The sequence below is a fragment of the Ovis aries genome, chromosome 17, assembly GCF_016772045.2.
Source record: "Ovis aries strain OAR_USU_Benz2616 breed Rambouillet chromosome 17, ARS-UI_Ramb_v3.0, whole genome shotgun sequence".
Classification (NCBI taxonomy): domain Eukaryota; kingdom Metazoa; phylum Chordata; class Mammalia; order Artiodactyla; family Bovidae; genus Ovis; species Ovis aries.
Genome location: NC_056070.1, coordinates 55,228,447 through 55,251,774, shown reverse-complemented (window position 1 = coordinate 55,251,774; position 23,328 = coordinate 55,228,447). Strand labels below are relative to the sequence as shown.

General features: G+C 36.0%; 1 protein-coding gene across 47 annotated transcripts in view; it reads left to right on the top strand.

Moving 5' to 3' along the window:
• ATXN2 (ataxin 2) overlaps positions 1-23,328 on the top strand; it is a 99,666-nt gene that overhangs the window by 53,816 nt on the left and 22,522 nt on the right. For 11 of the 47 annotated variants that reach the window (XM_060401191.1, XM_060401184.1, XM_042234623.2 and 8 more), the window contains exons 8-18: positions 225-422; positions 1,853-2,031; positions 3,908-4,117; positions 6,566-6,748; positions 8,615-8,812; positions 9,435-9,542; positions 9,828-9,898; positions 16,372-16,673; positions 17,609-17,672; positions 18,281-18,433; positions 19,178-19,244. In XM_060401191.1, the coding sequence (XP_060257174.1) occupies positions 225-422; positions 1,853-2,031; positions 3,908-4,117; positions 6,566-6,748; positions 8,615-8,812; positions 9,435-9,542; positions 9,828-9,898; positions 16,372-16,673; positions 17,609-17,672; positions 18,281-18,433; positions 19,178-19,244 (1,733 nt within the window). The remainder of the gene's footprint in view (positions 1-224; positions 423-1,852; positions 2,032-3,907; positions 4,118-6,565; positions 6,749-8,614; positions 8,813-9,434; positions 9,543-9,827; positions 9,899-16,371; positions 16,674-17,608; positions 17,673-18,280; positions 18,434-19,177; positions 19,245-23,328) is intronic. The other 36 variants (XM_060401192.1, XM_060401185.1, XM_060401176.1 and 33 more) reach the window with 7 other exon arrangements.

The window sequence follows — 23,328 nt, the reverse complement described above, 5'->3', positions numbered from 1 at the left end:
GAGGTTATGGGGAAATAGCTAATTTAACCAGTTTTGGAAATGTTACATTACTGTAAGGAAAAAGTAATAAGAAAATTCAAATTTTGATTTATAAGTAGATGACTATAGCTCTTTTACAGTTTTTACCAGCATTTTAAACTAAATGTCTTAATAATTGATTGTGACAGATATGTAAACTGTTACTTTAAAATGCACACTTTGCTTTTTCTTTTCATTCGTTTCAGGGTGCCCTTAGAAAGGGATAACTCAGAAGAATTTTTAAAACGAGAAGCAAGGGCAAACCAGTTAGCAGAAGAAATTGAATCAAGTGCCCAGTATAAAGCCCGGGTGGCCCTGGAAAATGATGATAGGAGTGAAGAAGAAAAATACACAGCAGTTCAGAGAAATTCCAGTGAACGTGAGGGCCACAACATAAACACTAGGTATTTAAAGGAAATCATGATGCAGTATTTTGGATACACAACTCAAGGTCTGTGTGAGAAGGTGTATTATTATTATTATATTTCATCTTCCTTTAACTTAGGTTAGGTAGAGAATGCAAATGGAGTTGGTTTCAGGTTCTGTTAGTGAAAAGATTATAGTAATCTTGGAAAATAGTTTTTGAACATCACCTCCGTGGAGCCAAGTGGTGGATATACAGTGACAAGCAAGCCGAGGTCTGGAAGAGCTTGTTAAAGAAAAATGAGCAGGTTGGGGGAGGGGTGCATATAACATAATTACAGTTCAGTATGATTTCCTAGTTTAGAGGTGTGATCAGAGTACTAGGAATATGCAAGTGAAAAGGAATAAGCATAACCTTGTGGGATCAGAGTATATCTAACAGATGAGGTGATGTTTTATGATAGGATAGTAGATCTCTTTGTCACTCAGAGAAGCGTAAAATAGGAATTCCTTGCATGGTGAAGACAGGTGAAAGAACTTGTCCAATTCAGGAAAAACCTTGTTTCATATGTCTGGAATACAGGGTGTATGTTGGCATTGCAGTGGTAGTAGCTGGTGATAGGAACCAAGGGAGTGAGACTCTGTGTGTGTCGTGTTGAAAAGCACCTTGTAGGCAGGGTATGGGATGAACCAACTCTGGTGACATTGAGAACTGGCTGAGACATAGAGGCCATTTATTGTATTGAAATAGTTCAAGTGTGAGAATGAGACCAGGACCAGTGATAGAAAGGTTAGAAAAACCAGGGGGGATCCTGAGTTTATTTGATAACCAAGCAGATTGGTGGTTGTACCGGTATTGGAGACAGAAAACACCAAGCAAGCTTGAGGGGAGATACAGTGAGTCCATTTGTGCAATTTATTGTGTTCGAAGGGCTCACAGATCTTTCATGAATTTATTCATAAGTATGTGTTGTGAGAACCACCTGCTATATACCTGGTAGAATAAGATACACATTCTGTCTTAAAGGCACTTGCAGTTTAGGAATCGTGATTTGAATTAAAGTGTTCAGTGAGAGATACTGAGACTGTGAGGCTGACAGTGTGGATTTGGGGGATCAGTGTGAAAACCATGAAAAACTAATGAACAGCCACAAAGAGGCACAGAGAAAACCAAGGAAGAAGAGTTTCAAGAAGACAGATGATGACTGATAGAGACAGCCATAAAGAGATCAAGTAGGACAAGAATGAATGAATACATGTTTGTTTTATTTTGTCCTTAGGGGGAAAATCTGAGGGAAAAGAAAGGCCAGACCTAGAGCTTAAAAGAATAAGGGTGTCTGGAAGTGAGGCCGTTTGGTTTGTTTAACCTCTTAATAACAAGCATTCCCTTCTCCCTAAATTGCTTTTAGATATGTTTCATTGGTCTGGTATCTTTTAGGATAAAATGATTTAGAGGATCTCTCATTTCTAGGGAAAATAAATATATTCCTCCTGGACAAAGAAATAGAGAAGTCATATCCTGGGGAAGTGGGCGACAGAATTCACCACGTATGGGCCAGCCTGGATCGGGCTCCATGCCATCAAGATCCACCTCTCACACTTCAGATTTCAACCCGAATTCTGGTTCAGACCAAAGAGTAGTTAATGGAGGCAAGTATTTTGACCAAATTTGTCAATCTCATTGATCAAATATATAATTTTCTTAATATTTACACTTTTACATAGTTGATAAGAGGATGCATACCTTTTAATGATTTCTGTGGAGTAGTTTTCAGTAAATATTTAAAATTTGCCTTTGTGGATATCAAATTAGTAAAATTGTAAAAATTAGTATGTTGTTGGCATATACAGAATTTAACATGATGAAATACTCATGTATTAAGGTAAAGTGCTAAATTTAACCAAAGACATTCACTTGGCAAAAAAAAAAAACACTCCACATATAAAGAAATTGGAAACTGGGTAGGTTCTCAATTTTAAAAACACTGGACGATAAAATTATTTAGACATAGTTTACATGGAAAATCCAAATCTGTGTGAAATGCTCAGTGGTTAATATAAATTCATTTTTATGAACTGTTTGTTTATATATTTATATTCTGCTTACTTTAAGAGGATTTGAGGTACCTTGCAGTATAAGACATGGCCAACAGTCATGTGAAGATGGTGGGAAAAAAGTGCTTAAAAAAATAAAAACTCAATATAAAGGCAGATATTGTAGTTTAGCTTAACTAAAATATGCAACCTTGCATCTTTAGTAGGAAGATTTTTTTTTTTTTTCTATTCTCCCTCTAAATCTAGGTTAAATATGGCTCATGGGTCATAGCTCTCTCATACAAGTCAGGGATACTGGAAACAGCAGTACCATAGACTGTATGGAACTATGGTAATTAAAATATTGATGGTGTATTAGATACTAACCTGGGGGGAATAGTGAGCATTCAGTTTTAGGTATTCAAGTTTGGAAAGTTAAACAAATAGAGAACACTTAAGTTTCCAATTTCATTTGTTTTCATTGAGTCTTTCTCCAGAATTCCTCTCCAGATGAACACTCTTGAGTATTTTCTATACCTTGTATTGGGGTGAGATTTCTTTGCTCACTGAGTAAAGAATTTTAGTTGTTTGTGAACAGAATTTTCAAAGTAAAAAACCTGAAAGGGGCTGGGAAATGTATGATACTCAAGTGTGTGGAACCCTATGGAGAGGAGACCTGGACTGTTTCCTAAAATTAAGGTAAGTGATGTCATGTTACATGTTAGCTGTATTTTAACCTGTGGATATCCCTCAGTGTCAGTTTATTTGGTGAAGACTGCTTTGTAGTTGGATTGTTTATTACGCAGTCTCTTAAATAAATGTTCAACTGCATAAGTTATTTAGAAGATCCCCCTTCTTTTTCCAACTTGATAAGGTTAAAATATGTTTTTTGAAAAGGCAGTGAATATTAATCTGTCACTCCTGTGACTCTGGAAAATAGTAGAAGTAATGTTCTACTTAAATGTACCTATTTAATGTGATTTCAAACTCAACCTTATATTCAGGTATAGACTAGATGAAAACCACAGTTTTAAGAAACTAGCATTTTTAATGGGATTATAATAGCTGTTGTTTCAAAAGATAAAACTTTAAATAAGAAATAATCTTACCCCTGAGTTTTGTGATTTATTGTGTGAAATTACCTAGTGTATGTTATTCTCCTTTTAACAGTTGATTTTCCAAAAAACAGTTATAGAAGTAGGTGAATAGGCAAAGTCTTAACTGTCTTCTTCAATAGTATGTGTAGATCCTAATTAACCCTTTGGGAACGTGTATTCATTTAAACAGACTTAATTTTAAGGAGGTTAAAGTAAAAGGTGAATTTATGTCAGTTAAGTTATGCTAAAACTTACCACAAATCAAATGACTGTCCTCAAAGGGTTAAAATGTACAAGAAATCATTTTTGTCATTTTACTTTTTTTTCTGTTTACTTTTTTCCCTCATTTTTTTCTTTAGTTTTTATACTTTCCTTCATATCATTTGTTCTGTCAGGTGTTCCCTGGCCATCGCCTTGCCCATCTCCTTCCTCTCGCCCACCTTCTCGCTACCAGTCAGGTCCCAACTCTCTTCCACCTCGGGCAGCCACCCCTACACGGCCGCCCTCCAGGCCCCCCTCGCGGCCATCCAGACCCCCGTCTCACCCCTCTGCTCATGGTTCTCCAGCTCCTGTCTCTACTATGCCTAAACGCATGTCTTCAGAAGGTACAATACCACAATTTGTTCATGTTTTTGTTTGTCTTTGTTTAACTCCTTATGTGAGTTTATAATTACAAAATAGTTTCCTCTTCATTATTTAATAACCTATAATTTCTGTGTTTTAACTTTAGTTTATTAAAACTATTTCTATTAACCTTTTGTTTATTAGAAATTTGATAAATGCTGTGTGAAGCTATGAACTATCCTGAATTGTGAGAATGGGGGTTTGTCTCTGCCTGGTAATGATGTTCTTTTACAGCCCAGGGCCTTCTCCCTCCTACTTTACAGTGTATACAGTGGTTAATGGTAAACAGTGAACCTTTTCTTCATATTAGTGAGTCTGCCTGTTGACCTTAGGTAGGAGTGGTGGTTTAGTGGTCCTTTTTGAGAGGGACATTGCATATGGCTGCCTTGGTGTGTTTACCCTTAAATTAAACTACAGAGTTTGATTTTGTGTTTGGGATTTTTTTTAAATTAGTTTTATAATATTTTGTAGTGAAAGTCTTTAGAGGAAATTCTTAATCTAAGATAAAATTGTCATTGTAGAAAACAATGTATGAATCTTTAGGGGTTTTTTGTTTTGTTTTTGTTTACCCTGTCAAAAGGAAAAAAAGAATAAAATCCTGTAATTCTCATTCATTGTAATTACAGTTGATATTGCTTATATTGAGACTAATACAGCTTTCTGGCAGAAAATGCTTCCCTGGAGAAAACGGTATTGGCTGCTTTTTAATAAATTGTTGCCATCCAGGCAGCGAGGTCATGTGATCTTAACTAAAGCAGCTAACCTTGAACAACATGTTATGCTGATTTTCAAGGTGACTTCCTTACTCAAGTGCCTATGATGGTGGCCTGTAAATGAGAAGTTAAATTCTGCTGACATATTTTGTTGTGGTCTGTTGTTTGTGTAAGTGATGTTCATATCATGAGAACATGTTAGATAAAAGTCATTAGTGAATGTGAGCTTGTTCACCACTGTTAGATGTACAGATTCACATAAAAGTTTACCTTTTGCATGTTCAGGGAGGCTACATTATTCAGTTTTTCTTTTTAACTAATTTGAATTAGTGTTTTCTAGTCATATAGTTAGGTAACACTGAAGCATTTTTAAAATGTGAACCTCAAAATAAAACTATGAAGTATAATGGTTTTCTGTGTTTAGAATAAATTTTCTCTCTATAAGTATTTCACATGTTGCCAAAGACTGAACTTTTTAAAGTTACTTTGATTTCATTGAGCTGTGTCAGCCATCTTCCTTGGTCTTTTCCTGTAAAAGGATGTAAAAAATATGTATGAATATTTAAATATCCAGTTCTTAACTCATCTTCAATATAAATTATATCTCCAGTTAAAAATTATATAACAGCACTCTTCGTAAGACTGTGCTCATGACTGTATTCCTACTGAGGACACAAATTAATATGACATCCTAAAGAGTTTGGCAAGGGACTTACCTGATGGCCCAGTGGTTAAGACTCTGGTTTCCACTGCAAGGGGGTACAGGTTCAATCCCTGGTCAAGAAACTAAGATCTCACACGCCAACGTAGCATGGGCCAAAAAAAAAAAAAAAAAAAGAGGGTGAGGAGCATTGGCTTTGGCATTAAGAATGAGTTTGCCAAGTGCCACCACTGTCAAGTTTCTGTCGTAAGAGTCATTGTATTCACTGTTTTCACCTGGCACTTTTGCTTCAGTGCATAGTAGACTTCTTTATAAATAGAAATCACCAATGTGACAGAATTGATTGATGTGGGATTTTGATGATTCATATAGTGCGAACTTCTTCCCCAGATGTAAATTACTCCCGTATACAAGCCAATGCCTTAGCCGTAGAATTTTCAGTTCACAGCCTGTTTAGTCTGAGGCACTCTACAGGTGAGGACTGGGTTTTTTTTTTAACTACTACAAAGGTGTATCAAAGTAGTTTTTTGTTTAATAATTTTTTTCCTAGTCTTAGAAGTAATACAGCAGATTTGAGGGAGAGAGCTAAAAGTGTATGTTAAAAATTTATTTCATCATATAGCTATAACTTTATTAACATTTTGTTATACTTTTATATACCTACAAATAATGGATATAGATTAAACAAATTGCTAAGATCTTTGAAGAGCTGTGACATCTTATTGTTTGATTTCTTAACCAGCAACTGCATCCTTCCCTTTTTTAAAAAATAAAAGGGAACAAAATAAAATTTATTTATAAAATTTTATGGCATTCCACAAAATAATTCTGAAAAAGTATGGCCAAAAATATGTATGGTGCTTATTTTCTTTTCTTAAACCAAGAACGAATGAAAGAGAAAGTGGGAGAGTGTGTGTGTGTGTGTGTGTGTGTGTGTGTGTGTGTGTGTGTGAAAGGGAAAGAGAACGAGAAAGAATGGGCTGTGTGTATTTAGCAGAAAAGTAGTACTGATGGACATTGTGGCATTTATGTGATGTTCACTATTCCTTTCTTAGGGCCTCCACGGATGTCCCCAAAGGCCCAGCGACACCCTCGAAATCACAGAGTTTCTGCTGGGAGGGGTTCCATTTCCAGTGGCCTAGAATTTGTATCCCATACCCCACCAAGTGAAGCAGCTGCTCCTCCAACAGCAAGGACCAGTCCTGCAGGGGGCACATGGTCATCAGTGGTCAGCGGAGGTAGGTGACACTTGGCTTGGAGCATAATAACAGTGTTCATTTTGTTACTCTACTGGATGTGAAAAGAGCTGAGCTTAAGCTCTATGTGAGGAAGTCTATGTGTATAAAAAATGGAGTAACCAGGAATTGAGAAAATTATTTTTATTTTGGCCTCTACCAATTATTCACCGTATGTTAAGGGCAAATCTTGTGATCATCCTGAATTTCAGTTTTCTCAGTGAGTAAAGTAATTTTTCCCTAGTCTGTTCTCTGGTTTTAGGTGAGATTCATATGGGGTTCATAAATATAAATATACTTTATAGTTTTATAAAGTTCCACTCAAATGGAAGGCAAATATAGTACATAACAACGTTTGGAGGAATCATATTTCATGTCTTCTTAGCAGCCTTGTTCATTGATTCTTTCATAAACATTTATTAATATTTTGGGCTTACAGTGCTGTGTATTTCTTTCCCTTGCCCCCCATTCTCTCCATACATTTTTGTTGCTATCTTACTTTATGCCAGGCAATATTCTGGGCCTGGGTCCTGTAGGTTTCTTTAGTATCTATATATGGCACTAATTCCTGACCATATTGTACTTTTAAGGAATAACAAACACAGGAGCCCAAATTTTATGTGATTAGCCCAAAGAATGTGCTGATGGAAGCTATGAAAGTGTAAAGAATATACTTTGACAGGATCTTAGAATTAGGTTAAAACTGCTTTTGCTACTTAATGTATTGCTTTCATGATAACTAGAGTTTGAGCATGTAATGATTGCAGTTTTTTTGGTCATAAACTATGTTAATCAATGCATGGGACTTTTAAAAGAAAAAAGTCTTCAAGCTTAAACAAAAATATACCCAACTCCATTAAATATCTTTAGTTGATACACATTGCTCACCTTCATATATAATTTTAGGTTTAAGTTTACTGTAAATTCCTTTGAATTTTCTATTTTCTTCTTTGGAAATAATTAACAAAAAATAGAATTTCTAAAATATTTATTTCTTTAATGTATCATTATTTGATATTACTCAGGTGACCTGGAAATGAATTTTGAAAGTAACAGCATTATAGAAGTGAAAGAGTAAAATCACAGTTGTTAAGAGATATGCACAAAGTGGTGTTAGAGGTTTACTGTATACTAATTAGAAAAAAGATAGTTGTTAAGTAATACTTTCTTCCATGATCCTTTTGACAAAAAAAGTAAAGAACCACTAAAGTGAAATAAATTGAACCATTTTCTATAGATCTTTGGAATATGAATAGGTTTGTAATGAAATATGAAACCTGGTAGATACTTATTTCGAAGTCATTGAAATACGAACCCCACCTTGGATTCTCTCTCTCAGCTAAAGTGAGTTCCTGATTTCCTTAGTTACTGCAGCGTGAATTTTGATGTATTAAGAAGGAGTATATAGGATTGGCTGCAAACTGCTGAAAGATGTTCAAGTTTATTATTTGAAGAAGGAACAAAGAACTTCTTAGGGATCCCCACAACACCTGCCTGCTTTAAAGAGACAGTCTCACTTTTTAGTGGAGAGTGTTGTTATTTTTATCCTAAAAAGTAGCATTTTTCCTGCCTTAGAAATCCAGTTTCTAAATTAATTTAAAATACTTTGTTTTAAAATTAATATGTTTAGTTAGAAAACTACTGTTGGACATAGGTATTAGTAATAATTGTTTTCATTTTGAGATATTTGTTGTCTCCATCATCACCTCTATTCCTGAGACTTTGGAAAAGAAAACAGAATGATGGGATAAAGAGTAATTGGGGGAGGAGGTCAGATAGAACTATTTTACTTAGATCTTCAGAGACACTGTTTTGAAGAAATGACATTTAGCTTGAGAATATAATGGGTAACTTTTCTCTTTCTTGTAGTTCCAAGATTATCCCCTAAAACTCACAGACCCAGGTCTCCCAGACAGAATAGTATTGGAAATACTCCTAGTGGGCCAGTTCTTGCTTCTCCCCAAGCTGGTATTATCCCAGCTGAAGCTGTTGCTATGCCTGTACCAGCTGCATCTCCTACACCTGCCAGTCCTGCATCCAACAGAGCTGTTACCCCATCTCTTGAGGGTATGTAAGAAAGGGCTTCCAGATCCACAGTGTCTTTTATGAAGTTGTGTGTTAGAGGTTTAACAGTTTACAAAAAATGTCTGTGTTGTTTTATTCTTAGGTATGTATTTGAGGGTGACTTCCTAGTAGCTCAGTAGGAAAGAACCCGCCTGTCAGTGCAGGAGATATGGGTTCGATCCCTGGATCGAGAAGATCCCCTGGAGAAGGAAATGGCAACCCACTTCAGTATTCTTGCCTGAAGAATCCCTTGGATGGAGGAGCCTGGCAGGCTGGGATCCATGAGGTCCCAAAAGAGTCAGACATGACTTAGCAACTAAACAAGAACAACAGTGTATTTGAGAGCACATTTAAAATTTTATGTAAATAAAGTTAGTTGTTTAAGTAATACTACGAATCTCATCTGTTATTCTTCAGTGTGTGTTATTAAGATAGTTTACATTCCTGGGTAGTAAATATCAATATAAATATGTTCATGTTTCATATGTCTGCAAAGTTGGAAAGCCTCTATTTAAATGGAAATGTTCTTTTGTAAAAACATAGGATCAAAATTGTTGAATATTTTCTCATTTTACTTTTATAGCTTTTATCTAACTTTGAGTTTTTATAAAATATAATTTTCTAGCTAAAGATTCCAGGCTTCAAGATCAGAGGCAAAACTCTCCTGCAGGGAATAAAGAAAATATGAAGCCCAATGAGACATCATCCAGCTTCTCAAAAGCTGAAAATAAAGGTTAGAGCTTTAAAAAGTCTTTAGAAATAAGAGAGAATATGTCTTAATCTCATGCCCAGCATTGAGTATTTTTTGGTCAATACTTTTTCTTAGGATTGTACATATTTAAATGTGTAATTTAACATGTCAAAATCTATAATTAATATGTTGAGTTTTTAATTATTTTAATAGAATTTATTTTCATTTCTAGCATCCTATCCTAAAAGAATTTTAAGTTAGATCCAGATTTATTTCTAATCTTTAGCTTAAAATTATTTTAGATCTAACACATCCTTAATTTTGCAGGTATATCACCAATTGTTTCTGAACATAGAAAACAGATTGATGATTTAAAGAAATTTAAGAATGATTTTAGGGTAAGTATAGTATTTACTAATGAATTAGAATTTTTTTTTTTAAATTTTAAATGTACTAAAAAATGCATTATATATACACCCTGAATAATCAAACCATGTTTATAGAAAGCGAAACATTCTCATAGTTGTCTTTGCCTTTGCTTTATGTGAGGTAATTAAAATCATGAGACTTGATAAGAACAACAGATACTAAATGAAAGAGAATGTACTTCTGATGTTGGAAGTCAACATAAGCTATTATTTGCTACTCGTTTGATTATATTATTTGATGACAGTAGAACAAGGCTAAGGCATTAGGGCTCCAAAATCACTGCAGATGGTGACTGCAGCCATGAAATTAAAAGACGCTTACTCCTTGGAAGGAAAGTTATAACCAGCCTAGGTAGCATATTCAAAAGCAGAGACGTTACTTTGCCGACTGAGGTCCATCTAGTCAAGGCTGGTTTTTCCAGTGGTCATGTATGGATGTGAGAGTTGGACTATGAAGAAGGCTGAGCACCAAAGAATTGATGGTTTTGAACTGTGGTGTTGGAGAAGACTCTTGAGAGTCCCTTGGACTCCAAGGAGATCCAACCAGTCCATTCTGAGGGAGATCAACCCTGGGATTTCTTTGGAAGGAATGATGCTAAAGCTGAAGCTCCAGTACTTCGGCCACCTCATGCAAAGAGTTGACTCATTAGAAAAGACTCTGATGCTGGGAGGGATTGGGGGCAGGAGGAGAAGGGGACAACAGAGGATGAGATGGCTGGATGGCATCACTGACTCGATGGACGTGAGTTTCAGTGAACTCCGGGAGATGGTGATGGACAAGGAGGCCTGGCGTGCTGCGATTCATGGGGTCGCAAAGAGTCGGACACGACTGAGCGACTGAACTGAACTAAAGGCATTATCTGATGTGACAAGTAGAAGATGTATTGAACCCTGGTTGCAGATTTACACTCGTGCACAAATGGATTGTGATAGACATTTTTCTACAGTATCATTTCTCTAAAGACTTGCTGGATCTGATCTCTCCTGGGTGACTGTTCATTCTTTTGCCTAGCATTTACTATAACATACTGTGCATATCAAGGTATATTTTGAGACCAAATCAAGAAATCATCCTGAAACATCACTTTAATGGGGAAAAATGAATTCAGCCCCTTTTTTTTTTTCAGAGGCTGATAAAAGTTGGATGGATCAAAGGCAAAATTAGCCTTTTCCTAGCCTGTGTTCTGGCTTCCTAAAAATTTAAGTTTTTCCTAGTAGCATCATTCCTAACTTATTGGCACCATTCAAAATATTAAATTTAAATACTACTTCATACTTTTAACACATTTATTCTACTTTAATGCTCTTAACAGTTGTGAATTTAATTTTTTAAGCTATAGTTAATGTATGGACACAATACAAAGAAAAATGACTGACTGCCCAAATGCCCACTACCAGCTTGATATGTCAAGCACTCCAACAACACTCTCCTGTGTAGTTGCGCTCCTCAGCTGCATCTCCTGCCTAGTGAAGGGTTTCTTTCCTTGCAGTTCTTTACACTGCATGTGAATACATCCCTAAACCACAGATGGTATTATTTTGTTTAATCTTCAGTTTGATATAAATGTTATGTCCTTGCCCATTTACTTTTATTTCATCAGTATTTTTTTTTACAGTCAATTGTTCATTCTCTTCTTATAGTACACTTGCATAATTTATTACGTTATGAAGGAAAGAAAATTTTTACTTTGAAGTATATAAGATAGTACTTTTTTAACGGTTTTATTAAAGTATAATTTATATATCATACAATTTATCCATTTAAAGTATACAGTTTAGTGGGTTTTAGTATATTCACACACTTTATACAGCCATCACATAAGCCCTTAGCAGTCAGTGCTCATTTGCTTTCAAACACTTCTGCCCTCTCCCACACCCATACCCCCCAGTAACCACTGATCTACTTTTTCTTCATGGATTGCCTCTTCTGGACATTTCATGTGTGTGGACCTATGCAATAAATGGCCTTTTGTGAGTGGCTTTTTCACTTACCATCATGTTTTCAAGATTTGTCCATGCAGCCTATGTCAGTACTTCAATACTTTTATGAATAATATTCCATTGTGTGGATAGATCATACTTTATTTATTCATTTATCATCAGTTGATGCATCTTTGGGTTCTTTTTGACTATAGTGAATAATGCTGCTGTGAATATTAGTATACAGTTTTTGTGTGACCATATGTTTTCATTTCTCCTGAGTATATACCCTAAGAGTAGAATTTCTGTTTTGTCTGGTACCTCTGTCCTTCACCTTTTGAGGAAAACTTGATTCTTCGCCAAAGCAATGGCACTATGTTACATTGCCACCAGCAGTATATGAGGGTTCCTGTTTCTCCACATCTTTACCAGCACTTGTTAACTATTTGTTGTTTTGATTGTGGTTTTGACTTGCACTTTTCTGACAGCTGATGCTGTTGAGCATCTTTTTATATATATATGTTGATTGCTCATTTGTATGTCTTCTTTGGAGAAATGTTTGTTCAGATCTTTGCCCATTTTAAAAATTGAGTTATCTTTTTATTGAATTGTGAAAGTTCTCTGTTTATTCTGTGTACCAGTTTTGCATCAAATGTGGGGTTTGCAATTTCTTCCTTTCTGTGGGTTGTCTGTTCACTTTCTTGATATTGACCCTTGAAGCACAAAATTTATAATTTTGGTGAAGTCCAATTCATCTTGTTTTTTTCTTCTGTTCCTTGTGCTTTTATTGTCATATCTAATAAACCATTGCCTAATCCATAGTCGTAAAGATTTATTGTTTTCTTCTAAGAGTGTCAATTAGAGCTGTGATCCATTTTGAGTTAACTTTTTAAGTTGAAGTGTAGCTGATTTACAGTGTTGTGTTAGTTTCAGGTGTATAGCAAAGTGGTTCAGTTACATGTGTGTGTGTATTCTTTTTTGGATTCTTTTCCATCATAGGTTGTTGCTTGATATTGAATGTAGGCCCCTGTGCCATACAATAGTTCCATGTTTTTTTGTATTTCATTTTGGTAGCATTGTATCTATTAATCTCAAACTCCTCATATATCCCCTTCCTTCCTCTTTTATAACAATGAGTTGTTTTCTGTGAGTTTATTTCTGTAATATAAGTATGTTTGTTTGTCTCATTTTTTTATATTCCATGTCATATATTTACCTTTCTCTGTCTGACTTACTTCACTTAGTATGATAATCTCTAGGTCCAGCTATGTTGCAAATAATACAAATGACATATTCTTTTTTTATGGCTGATTGTGTGTGTATACACAACGCACATCTTTATCCATTCACACGTTGATACCTATATCTAGGTTGCTTATGTGTCGCGGTTATTGTAAATAGTGCTGCTGATGAACGTTGGAGTGTACATATCTTTTCGAATTAGAGTTTTTATCTTTTCTGGATACATACCCAGGAGTAGGATTGCTGGTTCATATCATAACTCAGTTTTGGTTTTTTAAGGATCCTCCATTATGTTCTCCATAGTGGTGGCACCAGTTTATATTTTGAGTGATTTTTAAAACATAGTGCTGAACTATGTGTTGAACAATTCATAGTGTTGAACAAATTCAGTCTTTTACCAATGGATATCACTTGTCCCAGCACCATCTTTTGAAAAGACATTGAATTGAATTGAATTGACTTTGCACCTTTGCTGAAAATCATTTAACCACAAAGTTGGGAGTGTATAATTATACTCACTTTTCCTGCATAGATCTTTATATGTCTATCCTTTTTGCCAATACCATACCGTCTATATTAGTGTTAGTGTATTTTTTTAAAGTTTATTGTTTCTTCATTTAATAGAAAACATTTTGGCTCTTCATATTATCAGTTCACAACTTTTTGTAAACCTTTAATACTTGACTCTTTAAAGTTCTGTGTAGTTGCAGCTTTAGAACTTATTTCTTTGAGACTTCTCAATATTTTGGGAGACCTGAAAATTCAAAAGCATTATTTAGTCTCTTATAAATAAAACTGTCTGGTCTGTAAGTGAGGACTAGAAAGCAAAGAAATGATTGTAAAAGAATGTTTGAGGATGGGCTTTATAATTGTCTTTAGATAAAGGAATGTTATTAGTTTAAATATTATTTACTGTGTATCAAGAGACTGTTCTAAGAGCTTATGTAATAAATCCTTTATTGTCATCACTTTGAAGCAGGCTGTATGTGTTTCTGAAATGTGTATATCAGGAAACTGAGGCAAAGATAAATTAATTTACCCCCATGTCACATGGCTAGTAAGATAGGGCTGACCGTCTGTGTGTTTCATCCTCCAGCAGTGGTTTGGACAGTAGCTAATGCATTCTGTGTACTGCAGTGTTCAATGAATGAATCATTATAGCCACTCTCGTGGTGTGCACATGGCCGTAAACTATGATGTGTACTATGGCCGTAAACAAAATCTGTGGTCTTTCACTCAGACAGAAATAGGAGTATCCTGCAGTTCTGGGGTCCCCCCGCTCAGAGAGCCATCAAGAAGTTCTAATATAGCTCTGTGCAGGGTGCTGATAGCTTTATTTGTGTAAAAGAATTGCTAATAATTCAATCTGTTACAGCTTAATGGTGTGGATTTTGGAGATAAGTATATGATCTATGTTTATATCTTGTCCTCAGTGTTATCTAGATTCCCCTGAGCCCAAATGGAATAATTGTAGAACCTACTTCATAGTGTTCTTGTGAGAATTAATGAGATATTGCCTATAAACTGTTTTAATACCATTCTTGATTCATAGTATATACTCAGTAAATATTAATTATTACAAAAATATAGATAAACCAAAGTTATACTGGAAACCATGGGTGTTTTCCTGAGTCACATAAGAATTTTAGTTTTCCCATAAAATACCCATTGTCCAAAGCAATCCACAGTTCATTGCAGTCCTATCAAAATTCCAATGGGTACTTTTTCACAGAAATAACACAAAAGTAGAATTTGTATGGAACCACAAAAGACCCTGAATAACCAAAGCAATCTCAGGAAAAAACAAGCTGGAAGTATCACACTCTCTGATTTCAAACTATATTTCAAACGTATAGCCTCTGCACAACATTAAGTACCTGTATTGTGACTTAAATTCTGACTGTGTCCAAATGTTGTTATCACTTTCTGCCTTCAACTACTTGAGGCTCTGTAACTATATCAGTGATACAGTGAAACTTGAGAAGTCCCTGAGATGTGTGGTACTGCTTGCCAGGACACCAAGGCTCCCAGTAGTGAGATTTTGACGATGGTCTGCCTTTCTTGAGGCTCAGGAGATAGTTTGTCCCTCTCTAGTCTTGCAGCCTCTTTTTCTGTGCAGTTGCTCTTTAGCTTATTCTTACTGCCTTGGGCTGTTGCTTGGATTTATTCTCATTTCCATCATTGCTGCCTGATGATTCCCTTTTCCTTCTCTTTCCCTTCAACTATTGCTGTTTTCTTTCTTTTATGGAGTAAGGCATCTTAAGTCATTATCAGACAGTAGTAGCATTGCTTGCTTCTAGTCTGCAAACTTAAAAACCCCATCACTTATGTTACCAATTTGTTTATCTTCGGCTCTTCTTGTTGGTGCTTCTGTTTGTGGTTTCCTATACCTTATAGGTTATAAAGTCTTAACTGACCTGCATGTCTAGTCAGGTCTCCCTCTGAATCCACTTACTTCAGGATTTCCAACCCACCTCTTCTCAAGGTCAAGCCCAGGTCTTAGTCCAACATGCATAACAGTCTCTCTACACCCTTACTCAGCTTCCTCCAGTTCATTTTCCACAGGGCTGCTACACTCATCTTTGTGAACTGTAACTCTTGCTTAAAATTTTTCAGTGACTTCTCATTATCCTGAGAATTAAAAGCTAGAATCCTGAGCATAGCTTTCAAGTCCTTTTATCATCTTGTTCCTCTTGGGTGAGTTTATCGTTTCTTGACTCACTTTGTGTCCATTCTTGCTCCAGTTACCAGTACTTTGCTATTTCACACAGGGCCATCTTTTCCCTTTCTTTTGGGTCTTTAAACATGCAGTTTCTTTTCTTTTACTTAGTGTATTACTCCCTTTTCGAAACTCTCCCCAAATCCCCAATGTCTTTGACACTTTAAATGACATTTTCATTGAGAAGCCTTCTCTTTCCATGAGTTGCTTTTTCCTCTGGAATCCCCATTTATGATAGTTGGTTAGTGTCGGATCTCATCCAGGTGGAAAGCTTTGGGAGGATAGGAACTATTTTATATTTCCATTCCCAGCACACACAATTTCTGACACATGGTGTGCACTCAATACAAAGTTTTCAGGCTAGGACATTTGAGTGCTTACATGACTATAGTTAGGTTGTATAGACATTTCATTATTGTTGCCTTATAATGAAAACATTACTTGTATGAACAAAGCGTTACTCAGAATATTTCATGCTTACAAATACTAGTTTGTGCTCATGGGAAAAAATGATTACTAGAGTTATTTAAAATATTTAAGTATAATTATTTCCTTTATTTAGTTACAGCCAAGTTCTACTTCTGAATCTATGGATCAGCTGCTAAACAAAAATAGAGAGGGAGAAAAATCAAGAGATTTGATCAAAGACAAAATTGAACCAAATGCTAAGGATTCTTTCATTGAAAATAGCAGCAACTGCACCAGTGGCAGCAGCAAGCCGAGCAGCCCCAGCATTTCCCCTTCAGTCCTCAGTAACACGGAGCACAAGAGGGGACCTGAGGTCACATCCCAAGGGGTTCAGACTTCCAGTCCAGGATGTAAACAAGAAAAAGAAGATAAAGAAGAGAAGAAAGACGCAGCTGAGTGAGTAAACCTGGAGTTTAGCACACCCTTTTGCTTCACTTTTCCTTAAAGTGTCCAAGACCTTCCAACTCCAGAATTTATCTAGACTTTTAGACTGCTTTATATTTAGCCTTCAACTTAAATGCAACTGGTCTTAACAAATGACATTTTAAGTCAGTTAGGTCATTGCACCCTATACTCTTCCCTCCTCCCATGTTTTTCCATCCCTTGGCAAAAAAAACCTCTATGCATAAATTAAGAATGGCTAATTTATAAATGTACAAGGAGTTGAAAAATTACTGGCTTTCGAACTGATATCCCCTGTATGCTAGTCAGTACCCACCTCCTTGCTGTGCTGCTAGAGCTAAGAACTGCCACTGCCAAGAAGAGAGAAAATTTTGGTGCCCCTTATCAATTAAGTGGGACTTTTGTGGGCCAGTCTTAGAATCTAATCACACTGCCATTGACTGATTTGTTCTGCATTCCCTACAACACTGTTAAATAGCTGAACTTTTGGAAATTCAGCTTGTTGATATGTCAGGGAGCACTTATTCTTGATTTGAGGCAAAAGTTTTTACTACAGTCATGGTTTTTCCCAAGATACTTTGTATAGGAAACACTGTCACACAAAAAAAATTCTACATGCTAGAGACTTGATATATTAAGGATTGCTTTTAAATATATTTTATAAGGGGCTACTGTCTTCGGGTTGTTTTTGTTGGTTGCTTTTGAGAGAAGCTTTGCATATTTCACTCTTTAAAAAATTGTCCTTTTTTGACTAGCAATTATCAGATTAAGCAGTGGGAAGCATGTATGTGTGTGTTTTAAGGCAGAGAATGATCTTCTAGTGAGAATTACTTCAGTTTAGCAGTTTTTTAAAAACTGTCGGGTATAAAAGACTATAGTAGCATAAGTTCCATGCAGATTTCACTGGCCTTTATTTTTTTCTGGTGTAGGCAAGTGAGGAAATCAACGTTGAATCCCAATGCAAAGGAGTTCAACCCTCGTTCCTTTTCTCAGGTAAGTTTCTCTCTCTCTTTGAAGTAAATCTAGTCTCTTTTAAAAAAAAATTAGTAGTAGTAATACTTCTTTTCCCATACCTGCCATCTAAATTCAGTTACAGTATGCTGAAACAACTTCTAGTTAAAGTTCCTTTTTCTTATGTGGTAATTAATATATATTTTTGAACTATAGAAAAAAGTCCTAGTTTTATCATCAATTAATGTGGTCTGAGGCAAATTTTTTAATCTTTCTGACTCAGAATTTAAAGATGGTTGGCCTGCTAGGCTCTCAGGTTCATAGATATAGTTATTATTTTCCTGACTTTGAAAGATGTTTTTTAAAAGAGTATTTTTTAATTCTTAAAAACACTTTTTTCCAGTTCTTAAAAACATTACTGCTATTTTTAATAGCATTGTTGGTTAATCGATATAACATTTACATTAACTTTCTACCAAGTATTTCTTTTTTTATTTGAAACACTTGCAGGTTTATTTTCTGTGAGATAACTTTCATTAAGAGATACTAATTAACAGTGAGTAAAACTGAGACAGATGGGGGAAACCAGTCCTCAGATTGTAGTAATAGTTACCTTTTCACCTTAAGATACTTGGTTTTTGTTTTTGTAGCCAAAGCCTTCTACCACCCCAACTTCGCCTCGTCCTCAAGCACAACCTAGCCCATCTATGGTGGGTCATCAGCAGCCAACTCCAGTTTATACTCAGCCTGTTTGTTTTGCACCAAATATGATGTATCCAGTCCCCGTGAGCCCGGGTGTGCAAGTAAGTCATAGAATTTGACTTGTTCATTTATCCTCTGTAAGTTATTTATGTTTGACACCAAGTATTCTGTAGGTGCACAGTGACTTGCAGTGATGGTATAACAGAGATATTTAAAAGTGGAGCCATGAGACTTCCCTGGGGGTCCACTGGTTAGATCTCTGTGCTTCCACTGCAAGGGACCTGGTTTTGATCCCTGGTCAGGGAACTAAGGCACTTTTCTGATGGCTCAGATGGTAAAAAATCCTCCTGCAGTGAGGGAGACCAGGGTTCAATCCCTGGGTTGGGAAGGTCCCCTGGAGGAGGGTGTGGCAGCTCACTCCTGGAGAATCCCCATGGACAGAGGAGCCTGGCAGGCTGCAGTCCGTGGTGTCGCAAAGAGTCAGACATGACTGAGCGACTAAGCACACACACAGGGAACTAAAATCCCACATGCTGTGTGGCAAGTCACCCTCTCCCCCCCATCCCTGCAATTTTTCTCTACAAAGTGGAGGCATGCAGTGTGGTATATTGTTGATATAAGGACCTAAATATGAAAATGTTTTCTGGTCGGAAAGATGATTTAGATTTACTGTAGTTTGGGATTTGTCCTTTTAGCTGTGGGTGTGATTTTATCTTTTTAATGACTGTTAAGAATCAGGAAACTTCAGAGCTAGCTCTCTAGCAATATACAACTAGGAGAGAGTGGTAAGATACATTCCTTTTATCTTGAGAGCTTAATCTTCATTTTCTTTTTATTTCCTTAAGCCTCTGTATCCTATACCTATGACGCCCATGCCAGTCAATCAAGCCAAGACATATAGAGCAGGTAAAGGTGAGAATAATCCTGCCTGTGTTTGCTTGTAGTCTGCATGCTGCATGAATAAAAGAACTCATTTTATAATGAGTAAATATCTGTGGTTCAGTTTTGACTTTTCATAAAACTTCATTGACTTTTGGATGTTCAACGTTACTTAACATCAGGTATTTAAATAGATTTTTATGAACAAAAATGGGAGGAGAAGTACTCACGAGTTGTGAATTTCAAGATCCTCTTCACAAAAAATAATTGAATTTTGAAATATTCAGTGTTAAATTTGTAAAGATGGTTTGCTGAATTAACTCTTTGTTCACATTCTTATATAATATGTAATTTCTCCAAAAAATTTAAAATTTCTTTGTGAGCAGAGATGGCTCACTTCAGAAATTGTCAAAATGCTATTAGAGAAATGTTTCCTCATCTTTAAAATGAGAGTGTTGCTATCTAGTACTCTTGTGTTTGTGCAGAAGAGACTTCATTGAAAAAAAACACATACTTAAAAGGAAATACTGTATTGTTGAAAAAATTAAAAGGTTCCTCCTTTTGCCATTTAGGTAATTAAGAGCAGTCGTTTCTATCATTTTATTGAGAATAGAAAGTAGAATGGTTTGTATAATAAAGTCACTTCTCAGTGCCCAGTAATTACCTCCATCACAAAAATTTCACTTTTTTTCCCCCATTATAGTTTATTGCAAGAGACTAACTTTGGTTCCCTATGCTATGTAGTAGGGCATTGTTGTTTGTTTATTTAATATATAGTAGTTTGTATCTGCCAGTTCTAAGCCCCTAATTTATTCTGCCATCTCCACCACTCGACTACCACTTTACTCTTCAGTAGTCATAAGTTTGTTTTCTATCTGAGTCTGTTTGTTTTATAGATAAGTTCATTTGTGTTGTTATGTTAGACTCTCATACGTGATATCATAAATGTCCTTCTCTGACTTCACTGTTAATATGATAATCTCTAGACTCATCCATGTTACCACAAATAGCATTATTTATTCTTTTTTATAGCTGAGTAGCATTCTGTTGCATATGCATCACATTTTCTTTATCCATTTACTCTTTATCAAAACACTCTTTATCCATCTGTTCATGGACATTTAAGTTACTTCTGAGACTTCCCTGGCTGTACATTGGTTTAAAACTTGTGCTTTCACTACCACGACTCTGGGTTCAGTCCCTGGTTGGGGAACTAAGATTCCACATGCCATGCACATGGCGTGGCCAGATAGATAGGTAGTAAGTAGCTCTTGTTTTCCCTTCTTAATAAAATGCTGCAGTGAACATTGGGGTACATGTATCTTTTTTAATTTAAGAGTTTTCTTCAGATATATGCCCAAGAGTGGGACTCTTGGATCATTTGGTAACTTTAAAATTTTTCACTTCTTAATAAGCTTTCCTCAGTGTTTGAAGCAATTGAAGTTTTGTGCATGTTAGTAATTAAAATTCTGTTTTTAAAAAAGAACATGTATGAGGGGAAATTGCCTGGTGGTCCCTTGCTTAATTAGGTCTTGGTGCTTTCAGTGGCAGGGCCTGGGTTCAATCCCTGGCTTGGGAACTGAGATCTGGCAAGCCTCACAAAGCAGCCAAAAAAACAGAATATATGATATCCTTTGTCTTTCCTTTAGAACACTGAAACCTATTAGAAGAATTCTGCCTTAGATCGTTTAAAGTTATCTTGTGGGATAATCTTATTCTGAGGGCCTGCTGTTTCATTTCTACATACTTCGGGTGTATCCTATTAAAAATATGGAAATTTTTATTATGTAGCCAGAGTGCTGTTATCACACTTTATAAAAATAAACTAATTCCTTTTTATCATCTAATAACCATCATAATAAGATTACCCTGATTGAGACAGGAATATATTTTTATAGTTGGCTTGTTTTGAGTGTGGATCAAAATAAGATCTTCACATTATTACATTTGTTATATGGCTTTGTTTTCTCCTATTTTTACCCTTGCTGTTGCTTTGTGATAGAAATCGATTGTTACGTAGTATATCATGTATTCTAGATTTGTCTCTTCTTGTGATGTCATTGATTACATTCAGGTGTAACTTTTATGGGAAGAGATAAGAATACTTGATAGACTGGGCATACACACTGAGGAAACCAGAATTGAAAGAGACACGTGTACCCCAGTGTTCATCGCAGCACTGTTTATAATAACCAGGACATGGAAGCACCCTAGATGTTGTCCATCAGCAGATGAATGGATAAGAAAGCTGTGGTACATATACACAATGGAGTATTACTCAGCCATTAAAAAGAATACATTTGAATCAGTTCTAATGAAGTGTATGAAACTGGAGCCTATTATACAGAGTGAAGTAAGCCAGAAAGAAAAATACCAATACAGTATACTAACGCATATATATGGAACTTAGAAAGATGGTAACGATAACCCTGTATATGAGACAGCAAAAGAGACACAGATGTATAGAACAGTCTTTTGGACTCTGTGGGAGAGGGAGAGGGTGGGATGATTTGGGAGAATGGCATTGAAACATGTATAATATCATATGCGAGACTAGTCGCCAGTCCAGGTTCGATGCAGGATACAGGATGCTTGGGGCTGGTGCACTGGGATGACCCAGAAGGATGGTACGGGGAGGGGGGTGGGGGGTTGTTCAGGATGGGGAACACGTGTACACCCTTGGCGGATTCATGTTGATGTATGGCAAAACCAGTACAATCTTGTAAAGTAATTAGCCTCCAATTAAAATAAGTAAATTTATATTTTTTAAAAAGGAATACTTGATAGTAATTTGTGTGTGCTCTATGTTGGATCATTTAAGAGGTACAGTATCTGGTCCTACTTGGAATTATGGTAAGATTTATTAAAGGCTCAAGTGGTGATAGCCTGGTCCTCCCCTCTCCATTTGTAAAATTTTCTGTCAAATCTGTCATCTTATTTATTGATGATTGGTACTTAACAGCATCTTTTCATTAGGGCTCTGTGCTGTCATGTCCAACTCTTTGTGACCCTATGGACTGTAGCCTTCCAGGCTCCTCTGTCCATGGTATTTTCCAGACAAGGATACTGGAGTGGGTTGCCATGCCCTCCTCCAGGGAATCTTCCTGACCCAGGGATCAAACCTGCAGTTCTTAGGTCTCCTTTATTGGCAGATGGGCTTTTTATCACTAGCACCATCTGAGAAGCCTCTTCATTAGGGCTGTGGTTCTCAAATTCTAGTGTACATTAGAATCACTTGGAGAGTTTGTTTAAAAAAAAAAAAACACAAGTTGCTTGGCCCTATCCCCAGAATTTCCAATTCAGTAGATTTGGGGCATAGCCTGATAATCTACTTTTCTAGTGCAATTTATTAAAAAAACAAAAACACAATTCCCCAGTGATCCTATTGGTACAGGACCATACTTTGGAAAGCACTTTAATTAAGAGTTTGAAAACAGTGATTTCTGAATTTCTAGCATTGCTTTTCCACTTACTAGCTAGAATCATTCAGTAAGGGACTTCTTTTTAACCAGGATTGTTTAGGTATCTTGAAATAGTGTGTACAGAAAAGTTATGAATACATGTAAATTTTTATATATTGTTAATATACATATTATATAATCATATATTCTTGTATAATTTTATATATATCCATTGTATTTCAATTAAGTTTTTTTTTTCTCTTCTCTCATTGTCCCATCTTTGATCAATGATCGCTTTACATTGGCTCCTGTCTGCTTTTGGTACTACTCATTTGTCTCTGATAACTTCGTTTCTGCTATGAATAAGATGTCTCAGGCTAATCTTCTAACACTAGACCTGGATCAGTAATCCTGCAAGCAACTCTCATTCTCTTTGCTGGGAAATAGTGTTTAGAAACCATTTTCTGGTCATTGGGTATGCTCATTGCTATTGAATTAATAATATCTGTATTTTAACAAATTATCACAAAGCTTAGCTGCCTAAAACAGCAAACATATTTTATTTCACATGGTTTCTGAATGTCAGCAATCCAGGAGCCTCTTAACTAGGTGGTTCTTCTTTAGAGTCTCTTAAGCAGTTGCAAAAAGATGTTGGCCAGAGCAGGAGTTATCTAACCTGGGGCTGGTGGATCTGCTTCCAGATTCAGAGCTGTTGG